Source organism: Oryzias latipes, chromosome 15 (genome assembly GCF_053564925.1).
Source record: "Oryzias latipes strain Hd-rR chromosome 15, Olatipes_Hd-rR_3.1".
NCBI lineage: Eukaryota > Metazoa > Chordata > Actinopteri > Beloniformes > Adrianichthyidae > Oryzias > Oryzias latipes.
Window position 1 is genome coordinate 31,667,169 of NC_136251.1, and position 13,541 is coordinate 31,680,709.

Genomic DNA, 13,541 nt, shown 5'->3' on the forward strand with positions numbered 1-13,541 from the left:
CTGCAATGAAAATGAAAGTTAATGAAATGCAATACCCAATATAAACCGTAATGAAAATGCAATACACCCAATGTAAACCCCAATGCAAATGGAATACGAAATGCAATATGTTATGAAAATGCAAACCGCAATAAAAGGCAAACGTAGTGAAAATAAAATGCAATGAAAATGCAATTAGAAAAAAAACACCCAACGCAAATGCAATACCCAATGTATACGAATGCAAATACAATACCCAATATAAACCGAAATGAAAATGCAATACACCCAATGCAAATGCAACACCCAACGCAAATGAAATGCAATACCCAACGCAAACTGCAATGAAAATGAAATGCAATGAAAATGCAATTAGAAATGCAACACCCAATGAAAACACCATAATGTAGACCCCAACGCAAATGCAATACCCAATATAGACCGCAATGAAAATGCAATACGTAATGAAAATGAAACCCAATGCAATAAGCCCCAGTGCAAATGAAACGCAATACATATGCACATAGAAATACAGTACCAAATGCAAGTGCAATATCCAATGTAAACTACAATACAAATGCAACACGTAATGCAATATGTAATGAAAATGAAAACGTAATGAAAATGGAATGCAATATCCAATGCAAACTGCAATGAAAATGAAATTCAATGAAAATGCAATACCCAATGTAATTGAAACGCAATGCATATGCAAATAGAAATGCAATACCCAACGCAAACAGCAATGAAATGCAATAAGAAAAACATCCAATGTGAACTGCAATGCTAAAGAAACCCAATACATATGCACACAGAAATGCAATACCAAATGCAAATGCAATACCCAATGTAAACCACGTTGAAAACGCAATAAGAAATGCACCCAATGAAAACATCCAATGTAAACCGCAATGCAAAAGCAATACCCAATGTAAACTGCAGAGAAAATGCAATTAGAAAAACACCCAATGAAAATGCAATGAAAAATTCTATACCCAACATAAACCCCAATGCTAATGAAACAATGCATATGCAAATAGAGATTCAATACCCAATGCAAATGCAATACCCAATGTTAACCGTGATGAAAATGCAATAAGAAATTCAAAACCCAATGAAAACCCCCAATGCAAATGAAACTTAATGCAAATGCAACACGCAATGACAATTTTAAATTGGAAGCTTCAGCTGAAAAGGCCCTAAAACAATAAGTTCTATCCCTATGGTGACCCATCGAAATGAGGCCGAGCGTTCACTGCTGCACTAAACCAAAGAAAGAAACTCACCTTCAATGCAAGCTTTGAGAAAGAGGAAAGGATGGGCACAGCGGCCAAACCAAGAAATGAAGGACTTACAGGTTGAAGATCTTCCTGAAGTTGTTTAAAAGTTGCCCCATTATGAAGAGCTGCCCTCCAAAGCCTTCATGGTCAGCCATCTTTCAGGTTTCTGATTGAACGTAGTCCTTCAATAGCAACATCTGTTCTGTTCTTCGCATGCTTCAGGTCCACTTTCATTTTCTTGGACAGGTGCCATATTCCCTGCAAGGAATCCTGGGAAAGAAATCAGAATACAGCCACAATTAAGCTCTGCTTTAGCAGGAAAAGTCCCAACTTCATTCCCAATAGGAATCGGTTTTTAAACATGGCCGACAGACACTTCTGCATTTAAAAAAAAGGGGAGAACTAAATACATCCAAGAATGTACTTCAAAGTGCACATGTAGGAGTCGCTAGCATCAGCATGCACGCACTTTGTTGTTTCAGTGGAAAGAATTTGCTGCAAACATCTCAAGTCAGAGGTCTCATCGCTGGTAAGTGGTAAAAATTTAATTTGGGGACTTTTGGATTTTGGTAAAAGAAATGCCTTTATCAGTCTATTATTTTTTGAGTGTTGTACAATTATGATGCAATGTTATGCATATACACATTAATTGTTTTTTATCATTTGCTTTCAGTTTTAACCTTTTAAATATTAAACCTGCTGACGCCGTTGACTGTCTCCAGAGTCGTGATGTGTTCAAAAGCTCCTGCATTGCATCAAACAGCACACTTGCCTTGCATAGTTTACAAAACTAAATTATTAAAATCCTCAAATATGATTTAAAAAGAACATTTGGAAATAAAGCGAAACCGACTAAAATGTTTTCCTCTAACTAAAAAAAGGCCGTCAGTGAGTCTAAACTTTCCTCTGTGTCTCTCGTCGTTCACCATGATGACGGAACCTCTAAACATCCCACAGCAGCTCCAGAAAACATCACATTTGACTCCAAAGTTCTGGTATAAAAGCAGAATGTTCTCAAACAAACCTGGTAGAATGAAGAGCCACTGACCTGAACGTCCGCTGCAGCCGCATGCCGGAGAACTGAGCCCAATCAGCACACCTGCGTCCAATCACATTTATCAGCAGGTGCGTCGAGCACGTGACCAGCTGCTCTTCCGGGACCAGTCCCTTTGAAGTTCAGATAGCCACGCCTTCATGCAGGAAATAAATCCCGCCAGAAAAGAACTTCCGGTTGTTTTTGTTGTGTTTTTTAATCCAATTGGCATTTACACTTTTGATTTATATGTTGTGTATGAATAAAATGTAAGAAGAAAATTATTATTTTTAAAAGAGAAGGTTCGGTGTTGTGTTGAAAAATGATCCCCTACACACTTACACCCCAGACAATGGTTTAGATCAGCTATTTGATCATAAAAACATATTTTTGGAAGATTAAACTGCCTGAAATTGGTAATTTTATGGTATATATATATTTTAGAGTCCTCTGATCGTACATGCAAACGTGAAGCATGCTGGGAAAATAAGGACAGGCTTCAGATGCTAGTATTGCCACAAATTGGACCCCTTCTACAATCAACTACCACTGGCTGCATGCCCTGTGATTTACAATAAGGGTGTTTGAGATGACCCAGGCGGACGCAGCAGATCAGCTGGTGTGTGGTGCATGCTGGTAGTTTGCTTGGTCACATGTCAATCATCATAAAAATATCTTGAGAAAGCAGCGGGAGCAAGGGGCCCAATGAGTTATATTGAAGAGGCCTACCAAGGCGAGCGCAGTTGGACATGTGTTACTGCACTAACTGCCTATCACTGAAAAAACAATGCATTGTGGGAAATGGTGTTCTGACAGTTCTTGTAGTGAAAGTGATGCTAAACAGAAACAGCTGGCGCTCAATGAAGGAAATCTGAGTATTTTGTAACTCTTTCTGCAAATAGTGAATCACTATTATTACTATTATTTTTATAATTATGTCCTGTTCACTATACCTGGTTGGTGGTGCTATTAAATGACATGTGAGCTGAGGTGCAGAACTTTGCTGGTTTGAATCCCTGTTTTGGCATCTTTCACAAATATGTACTTTTTGTTATTGTGCTGTTTTCACTTAATTTATGGTCAACTTTGATCATTTCTTTCTTTATTGTTTTTTTGCCAATTATTACCCTTTTAGTTTTATTTTCATTCATCAATATAGCATTTAACGCTGCACTTTCTTCTGGAGAAGCAGCTCCTAGTTTGTTTGTTTTTTAAGTTTTATTGGATGGGGCATTGAAGAACCCATCAGAATCGAACTATGACCAAAAGAAGTAACAAGTCGGCCTCCTGGGGGGATGGGGGCAGTTGGGGTCTTCTGGTGGGGTTGGGGGTCTGGCGTCTGAGATCAAGGGTTCCCTTTGGGGTCCTGGATGCTCTGGGTGGGGGATTCTGACCCTTGGGGGCGTGTTCTGCCTGGCTCCTCCCCGGCTACGTGGATTTGGGTGGTGGGAAGTGGGGGGTTTTCCCAATGCTATTTCTTTTCATCTGCTCCTGATTCAACACGATTTGAATATGAATTACAAAGAAAAGCGGTTCCAATCTTAATTTTCTTACTGCACGTGCTCCATCATCAGAAAATGATGTAAAAAACACCAAAATCACTTGATTCAAAGAGGTTCATCGTGTCTATAAGATTATACTGCGTATTTAATTTATTTTTTATCAGACACTGGTTTGTTTTGTAATGTAAAACGTACCGACATGTTTCCGTGGAATGTCTTCCACCTTCATCAGGGTTGTCATCATGTGGTGGCGTGTGACGTCTTTAAAAAACAGCTGATTGTGACTGAGGCGGAGTCACCTGTCAGACTTTGACAGGTGACTCCGCCCCTTGATGTCAGTTTTTTGCTGGAGGATGTTGCTCCAGGTGTGGGAGAGCAGGAAGGCCCCTTCATCCCGGTTCATGGAAGTGTGGGCTCACTTTCTTATCTCCACCGCCTCCATGATCCATCTGCGGTGTCTGTTGTCTTCGGTGCGGAGGACTTTGGCCTTTTCCCAGTCCATGATGTGGTTTTCCTGCTTGCAGTGGTCCGTTATGGCTGATTTCATATTTTCTTTTACTGCCTGTTGTCGTCTGGCTCTTGTTAGTATTTTATTTGTTTCCTTTTCACATTCTTTTTGATGTTCCATTTTTCTTGTGATGAAGGTGCGTCCTGTTTCTCCGATGTACGTTTTATTGCAGGTGTGACATGGGATTTCATAAATGACGTTGCATTTCTTATTTTGTTCGATCTTGTCTTTCGGGTGAACAAGTATTTGCCTGAGTTTTTTATACGGTTTAACTGGGGTGCTGATGTGATGTTTTTTCATGGCCCTTTGGATGCGTTCTGTTATTCCCACTGATGTATGGCAATGTAACCATGCCTTTGTTTTTCGATTTCTTCGTTAGATTTTTCTTCCCTGCTTCCTTGTATTTTCTCTGCTCCACCTGTGTTTGTCCCTTTTTTATGGCCCATTAAGGATATCGACACCTGGTTAGTGCATTTTGTATGTGTTTTTTTTCCTATGTTTTGTCTTCCCCGTCCGTTACCAGTTCTGCACGATCAAATAAGGTTCTTACGACAGATATTTTGTGAGTGGTAGGATGTTCTGAGGTCCATAATAAATATTGATCTGTGTGAGTTGGTTTCCTGTGTACTTTTATTTTTATGTCCCTGTTTTCGGTGTGCGTGATGTTTATATCCAGGAAGTTGATGGAGTTGTCTTTCTCCTCTTCATGTGTGAATTTGATTTGTCCCGTATCGTCCATGGTGTTCAGGTGGTCTGTGATCTCTTGCGTGTGTCCTGTTTTGATCTTTTCCAGAATGTCATCGACGTAAGTTTCTATGGGTTGGACGGCAGTGCTCTGGTGCAGATGTTATTGCTTTCTTTTCCAGGTCCTCCATGAAAAAGCTGCACATTGTGGCTGATAGTGGGTCGCCCATGGGAAAGCCTTCCTTTTGTCTGTAAATTGTGTTACGGAATTGGAAATACGTGGATGTAGTGATTAAATGGAGAAGTTGTGTAATGTCGTTAACTGTGAGATTTGTGCGTTTCCTTAGCGATTTGTCTGCTGTTAACTGTTCTTGGACTATTTGCAGTGTGGCTTCTACTGGAGTCCTGGTGAATAATGATACTACATCATGTGAAATGAATATTTCGTTTGCTTCCATTTTTGTGTCTTTGAGTTCCTCTGCCAGCTGTTTTGCATTTTCACAATGGTAGTCTGTGTTTCCTAGGAGGGCCAAAGGCCAAAATCCTCCACACTGAAGACAACAGACACCGCAGATGGATCATGGAGGCGGTGGAGATAAGAAAGTGAGCCCACACTTCCATGAACAGGGATAAGGGGCCTTCCTGCTCTCCCACACCTGGAGCAACATCCTCCAGCAAAAAACGGACATCAAGGGGCGGAGTCACCTGTCAAAGTTTGACAGGTGACTCCGCCTCAGTCACAATCAGCTGTTTTTTAAAGACGTCACACACCACCACCTGATGACAACCCTGATGAAGGTGGAAGACATTCCACGGAAACATGTCGGTACGTTTTACATTACAAAACAAACCAGTGTCTGATAAAAAATAAATTAAATACGCACCAAAATCCCTTTTCTGCGATACAGTGTTTTGTTACATATTCATGCACAACGGTCTTTATCAATATTTCAGACCAACTTTAATATAAAGGTTGAGAGAGTTTAGAATTATAAATCAAAAACAGAGCTATCACACCAAAGGATTTCTGGGATTTTCTGCTTCCAGGCTGAGATTTTGATAACTTTTAATCTTTTTAGCTGCAGGTTTGGTGAGAAACTTTGACCTAAAAAAAAAAACAGCTGGAAGGTCATTGTGATTCCTCTTTTTCAGATCAAATCAAATCAAATCAAACTTTATTTATAAAGCACTTTTCATATATAAATATAACACAAAGTGATTTACATTAAAACACAACAAAATATAAAAACAAACATTGATGATTTAAAAATAAATAAAATAAAAATAAATAAATAAATAGGGCCCCCCTCCCCGTACCTAGCCCCCCACTCCGTTCACACCTCCTACCCCCTAAGTGATGGCAAAGGACAGTAAGAAATAGGCTGAGCACAAAAAAGGGATGCTGGAAACGCTAATAATTGGAACCTCCCCCTCCGTGAACAGCCGCATAGACAGCCAAATGCAGCATCACAGGTGGGGACCGCTCCACCACAGCTAAGTGGTGATGCAGGTCCCCATCCAGAGCCGCAGTGGCTGAACAGCAGCCGACCCAGAAGGAGGGGTTCCAGCTGAGGAAGCACCGGAAATAAAATGAATAAAAATGAGAATAAACAAGTAAACATATTGATAAAAACAATAAAACATTAAAATAAGGTAAATTAAAATAACGCGTTAAAATCAGATTCAAGTTCATAAAACAAGATAAAATGGATGAATAAAAAAAATAAAAAGTACATATAAATAAATAACTGAATAAATACATAAAAGTAGTGAAAAATTAGCTAAAAGCCAGGTTAAAAAGATGGGTCTTGAGCCTTTTCTTAAAAGCATTGATGCTCTCTGCGGCTCTCAGGTCCTCCGGCAGACTGTTCCATAAACGGGGGCCATAGTGCTGAAATTCAGCCTCTCCATAGGTTTTAGTTTTTACAGTTGGAATGGTTAACAGACCAGTGCCAGAGGATCTCAGGGTCCGCGAGGGTTCATATCTTACTAAAATATCTGATAAATAAGAAGGCGCAAGACCGTTAAGACATTTAAAAACAGACCAGAACAATGAAGGATTCAAACACCACAGTCTCTGGGTTAGGGTTAGGGTTGGGGGGGTATGGGTAATTAAAAAAGAGGGGGGGGGTATAGAACCGTGAAGCAGCATAAGGCAATAAGATGCTGGATGTTTACAATCATTACAGTCAGGTTTATAAGTGATATAGATCCAAAAGGGGGCGGGGCCTGTCCACACACACACCCAACTGCCACAAACATACCCGTGGGCTCCTAAAAAGCCCACATACAAAACATGTCAACATGTACACATCACAATACAACTGATGTTCACACACACATACTTATGCATTCGGACCGACACTTCAAATATTTCATTTATTCACTCAAACTATTTGTGCAGAGGTGAGATAGCACCTGTGCTCGAGTGGGTCTTTATGTTCTTCTAAAGTGGATGATGGACCCCCCCAAAAAAAAAAAAAAACACCTGCACGGTAGCAGATAGAGAACAACCACCCGTCAGGCATTCACATCCGCCACCCAGGCCAGGGCCAGCAGGACCGACACAGGGGCCCCCACAGCCAGAAAACAGGGAGGCACCGAGGAACAGAGAGTGCAAGCCCCAGCCCAACCAGGAGAGCAGCCCCACCGGTAGGGTCCAACGCGGGGCTGCGGTTGGCCCAGGTGAGAGGGGCCAGCCACCCCCGCCCAGGAGGAAGATGCCCCAGAGCGCCGGGGTCCACAAGGAGTGTTGTTACCATGGCCCGACCAGGCTCACCCATAGATGGAATTTGGAGAAGGCCAGCGCTCGAGAGCAAGGACCAGAACCCCCACCACAGGGACACGGACACCCCCAGGCTCGGACGTGATGTGAACCCCGGCCCCTAGACTTGCCAAGCATATTTTGGAAAAAGACCTTCAACTGAGTGGATTCACATTCACTGTCAACACCATTTTAGAAAACAAGGTCACGTGTCTTCTGAGGTGAAGTTCTTCTGACTCACCACCGTCTGGTGTTGGTCATGTGACCACAGCCACTGTCTGCAGAGCAGAGAGTGAAGCCCAGGAAGGAGCTGCTGGATGCTGCAGAGGCCAGGAGCATTTGTTCAACTCTGCTAATGTTGGCTCCAGACGTGGTTTTAATCATTGTCTGAGACTGCAGATTTGTTCTGGCTCTCCCAGCAGAGACTACCAGGGGATCAATAGACTATTTGCAGTTTTGCAGTTAATGTTATTTTAATGATTCCCAATAGCTCAAGGAAGGTTTAACTTACTGTGATGTGTGGCAGCTTGGTTCAGGTAAAACAAAGAAGCCAAAGTGAGAGATGGTTTTAGTTCTTCACTGCTCATCACTAACCGGCTCAGCTGTTTATTGTTGGAGAAGTGACAACTACAGACCTGAAAATGCATCTTAAATGAAATGCATTTATGAAACTTTACCTTTAAATTTCATATTTTCTGTTCCCATGAGTTTTGAAAATACACACTTAAGAGGATCAAGTAAAGGTTAGTAAATACAGTTTATGATGATGTATGCTGATTAATAGATGGGCAGTAGATGAAAATCTTAACTGAAGACAAATTTATGTTAAATCTTATTTAGAGAATGCTGAAGGTAATATATTTTCTAAATGGAATAAAGAAAATGTGTCGTGTTTGGGGTTCGTTTGGTTTTATTTCATGTCAGAGTGAATTCCAGTTTTACTATTGATGTTTTTCTTGGCAGAAACAAGATTTCAACTTCCTGCTGAGAAAAAAATAAAAATGTGACTTTGGTAACACAAGCAGCATGTTTATGTGCATAAATTCACTTACATTTGATTATAATTAGATCTGATTTATCAGACTGACAGATTAAACAACAAAACCAGATCAATTGTGATTGATCCGTTTCTTCCATCATTTAAAGACCCCAAAAAAGCAAAAAAGCAATCTGGACTTCAGAAAGGTTCTTCAATTCTTTCTTTTGAAAAGGGGCAGGAGGAATTCCATTCATTCTCCCCTGAGGAGTTCTGTCTTGTTGAGTGAGGAAGATGTATTGATTTTGCTTGGCCTGCCCAGAACACAGCCTCACGTTTGCAGAGGAATTTATAACTTCTGCATGACTTTGTTTCACCTTGCTCCTGTTCGTGGAACGTTTCACAGCAGAACTACATGAACAAAATCACATTCAGAGTCCCAAAGTCATTTTTTTGGCATTTTTCTAAATCATCATGTCAATGTTTTAGTGGGATGCATATTTTTCCAACAGCTGCTCGAAAAGGATTTTGTTTCCAAAAACCAAAATGAACAAAAATAAAAGTTTTTTTTTATAAAACATCGCAAAATAGTCCAAAATGTAAGTATTTTAGTGTAGACTTTCAGACTTTCACTAAGTAAATATCGTCCATTCCCTGCTGGAATGGATGAACACGGTCAGTTAATGGCAAAATGGTAACTGTGTGTACTTCTATAGTACTTTACTACCTTTTTAGGAGGCCCAAAGTGCTCTACAGTCCTATTGAACCATGCACACTTCCATCCATTCTTCCAGTCATTCATCCATCCATATCATTAAGGTCCCAGCCAGGATTTGAACCAGGACCTTCTCACTGTCAGGTGAGTTTGCTAAGCACTGTACCTCAGTATAAGTTTTAAACAAAAACTGTGTCTGTTGTGTGAAAACAGATGTATTTAGCCTTTTACATGTTTGTTGGTTTGAAGACATCCGGCTGATACAAACTAGTCTCCAGACTCTAAATAAGGTAGTATTTCAATGAACCTGTGGAAAAATGCCTCGCAGAAATAATTCAACTAAATGAAACAACTTTACAAGACGCATGATCGATTTGTTGAGCTTTGCCTGAAGTGATCACTGCCGGTTAATCAGCCTAAAATAAAAGGGAGACCAATGAAAGAAAAAACCTAAATCAGTGAACAAAGTTCTTTTTCAAACCTCTGTTCCTCACATTTTACAACTCTCCGTTAAAGGTCAGCCATGACACCATTATGACCCTCAGCTTGTCTCTGCTGGAGCTCAGCTGCTAATTTAAGCCCTGGAAACGTGTCTGTATGCGGCAACACTTGACACTTCTGCACAACTACATCTCACCATGACGCCAAACTCATCTGCAGGCTTTTGCCAACAAATGAAGGAAGTGCGACTTTTTTCTGGAAGACAAAGCTGTCGTGGTCTCCGTGACAGGATCACACCGGAGCTCAGCATGTAAAATGGCACGGCTTACTTTAGAAATATTTCAAATGTAATGGCTTCTCTGAGGGTTGACCTGCTTGTAGTTTAGTTCATTTAGAAATTGTTTTCTGTTAAAACAAGCATCTAATTTTTACAATATATGATTTCAGATGTTTTGTTTAAAGTCTGTTATTATTTCAACACAACCTTTGATGAAAATATGAGTTAATTATAAAGCTGTATTATAATTAAAATGGATCATAAATTGTGAACTAGGGTATCATTAAATGCTTTTAGCTGTCATGGGAGTGTAGTTGGACCCAAGCGTGGACACAAATACAGTGTATAGATGAGTATTTAGTGTCAGGCGGCTGTGGAGAGTAGATTCCGCATGGAAACCAACAATCTGCAGAGGCTGGAGGTCCGTTGTGTTTTATGTAGCTAGGTGACATATAGCTGAGCAGGTGTCAGGGAAACAGGAACACGCCTACTGTAACCAGCCTCCATAGCCGGAGCAGGGATCACAACATTAGCCCAAGTTTGAAAAAAACTTCTAAAATATTACCTAAAGGGGTTAAAGGTTAGACAAAAGAAAAGCAACATAAAAAGTCTCTTGAAGATGTTAAAGACTCTGAATCAGAGGTGCCCACCCTTTATTTTTTTTGGCATGCAAGCTACTTTTAAGACAACAAGCTCCAAAAGATCCATAAAAAACGCCCCTCTTCCCCTCTGCGGGTGGTTTCTACGAGCGCAGGTCGTCTACCAGAGGTCTGGGAGCTTGAGGGTCCTGCAGTATCTTAGCTGTTCCTGTTCTTTTCTGGACTGAGAGGTCTGAGGTCTTTCCAGGGATTTGCTGAGCCTCTATTGCTCTGGTGCTCAGGGCTTGTTCCTGAGCTGCCAGGATGAGTGCTTCAGTGCTGTCCTGTAGGCCAGCCCTTTCTAGCCATTGGTAGGACTTCTTGATATCAGCCACTTCAGTTATGGTCCAGTGGTACGTCCCATGCAGGGGTTTGTCCTCCCATGAGGATCTGTCCTCCAGCACTGTATCCTCTGCTCTCCATTGCCTGAGACATTCACTGAGCACACTGCCAGTTGGGGCCTTGAGCTTGATGTACTCATGCATCTTGGATGTCTCATCCTGGATAGTGGCTTCTACGCTCACTAGTCCTCGGCCTCCTTCCTTGCGGCTAGCATACAGTCTCAGGGTGCTGGATTTGGGATGGAATCCTCCATGCATGGTGAGGAGCTTTCGTGTTTTAACATCCGTGGTCTGTATCTCTTCCTTTGGCCATCTGATTATTCCTGCAGGGTATCTGATAACTGGCAGTGCGTAGCTGTTTATTGCCCGGGTCTTATTTTTGCAATTGAGCTGGCTTCTCAGGACTCGATTAGCGTTTATGCATGCCAATAATTATTATTATTATTATTATGATTATTATTATTAATCAAGTGGAGTGTTTCATGCCGAGGATGATGATTTGCTGATAGATATTTTTGTTTATTTATCTTATGACTGACTGTTGTGTAATGGAAGGTAAAAAGAGGGGCAGTGCCCAATCACCCCCACACTAAACCCCCTGCCAAAGGCAAGGGCAGTGGCAGCCGGGGCCCCCCAGACTCCCACTAATGAAATCCAGCCCGCCAGACGACCCGCCTCAGTCACCCAGACCAGGGCCAGGAGGACCACTACAGGGGCCCCCAGTGCCAGAGAGCAGAGGGACACAGCTCCAGCCCAGCCAGAAGAAGAATGTGTTACTTTCTGTCACACACCTAGTGTACGAAATTTGTTCTCCACATTTGACCCATCCCCTGGGGGAGCGGTGAGCTGCAGACGAGCCGCGCCCGGGAGGCAGTAGCATTAAGGGTCTTGCCCAAGGACCCCCACTGGGTGATGTGAAGAACAGTTCCCCCGTTACCCCACGGGTTCCAGCACAGGGCCCCACCACTGGAGAGCCACCCCCATTTCCAGACAAGCAGCTCACCACCACTTGGGAGGTCTGAGCATCCCCCTTAACCCCAGGCACGAACCGGGGCCCCCCAAGAAAAAAACACCCCCTCGCTCCAGGCAACCACACCGCTGCAACTCAGGGAATTCAGAAGAGCAAGACAGGGGCCAATCTCAGCTGGCCAAGAGGAAGAGGGCCAAAGTAGCGGCTCCCCAACGAGAATGGGAAACATGGGCCGACCGGTTGTTCGGTTCCCTGAGAGCAGAATGTTGCAGTCTGTCTTCCGTGCACTGCTCCTGTTGCTTTGAGGTTTTATGCTCCGAGACATAACACGAGAGCGAAACACTTTAGAAATATTCGTTTTTATTTAAGACGACAGGAGCCATAGCGGGGGTGTGGTAGAAAATAAGGGAGGCGGGGCATTTTCCTTCAGTGGTGAATTAGAAGAGTTAGATACTGTAGATCTGCTGGGTGACGCCACTCCTGAGAGGAAAATCCTCTAAAATACCTTCTACATTTGAGGCAAACACTTGTGAAGTGCTTCTTACCTTGACTGTAAATGCTTCACAATCGCAAGCAGACATACACATTCAGACACACAAAATGTATTGGTCCCTTCAAAAAGAGTGTTGGCATGAGAATCCTGACTTATGTTTTATTGTTTGACTCTGTTATCCTGGCTGATTCTGTTTTGTGCAAATATACCTATGTAATTAAAAAAGTCATTAAGGTTAAATGGAAAATTTAAATACTTTTTTGTAGTTTAGTTCATTTAGAAACTGTGTTTTCTGTTAATTCAAGCATCTCATTTATATTATTTATGATTATGGATTTTTTTGCCCACTTTACAGAATGCTTTGTTTAAAGTCAGTTATGATTTCAACATAACCTTTGATGAAAACATGAGGCAAATATAAAGTTACATCAAAATTAAAATTGATCATAAACTATAAACTTGTGAGCTTGAGAATCATTAAATGCATCAAGGCCAGGTTTAAATATAAAGCTTCTAAAATATTACCTAAAGGGATTTAAGGTGACACAAAAGAAAAACCACATAAAAAAGTCTCCTTAAAGATGTGAAAGGCTCTACACCTACCGAAAAGAAAAAGTTTTACAATTCATAAAACTTTTATTCAGACATGAAAAAGTATTTTTCCTTTTTAGATGCAGCAGTCTGCATCTGCAGTTACTTTAAATGTCCACTAGAGTGCAGCAAATCTCCGCTGAACCCACGAACTATTAGATTTGTGTTCCAGCTTTCAAACTTCATTTGTTCATTTATTGGGGGGGGGGGGGGGCACGTCAGTACATTTTAATAAGCTAAAAAAAACGTAAAGCCATTTTATCTCACACGAATTAATTATTTCAGCTCTAAGAAAAAGCAGTTTTTGTCCTCACCAGTATAGATTTCTGTTCAATTCTGGCCTCAAAAC

At 41.5% G+C, this 13,541-nt stretch overlaps 1 protein-coding gene across 3 annotated transcripts in view; it reads right to left on the minus strand.

Moving 5' to 3' along the window:
- plpp4 (phospholipid phosphatase 4) overlaps positions 1-2,422 on the minus strand; it is a 54,860-nt gene extending 52,438 nt beyond the window's left edge. For 2 of the 3 annotated variants that reach the window (XM_020709792.3, XM_078932499.1), the window contains exons 1-2: positions 2,308-2,422; positions 1,335-1,529 (exon numbers count right to left, since the gene is read on the minus strand). In XM_020709792.3, the coding sequence (XP_020565451.1) occupies positions 1,335-1,414 (80 nt within the window). In that variant the 5' untranslated portion in view covers positions 1,415-1,529; positions 2,308-2,422. Of the gene's footprint in view, positions 1-1,334; positions 1,530-2,283 lie in introns of all 3 variants that reach the window. The other variant, XM_078932500.1, reaches the window with a different exon arrangement.
- Between the last annotated feature and the right edge of the window lie 11,119 nt (positions 2,423-13,541).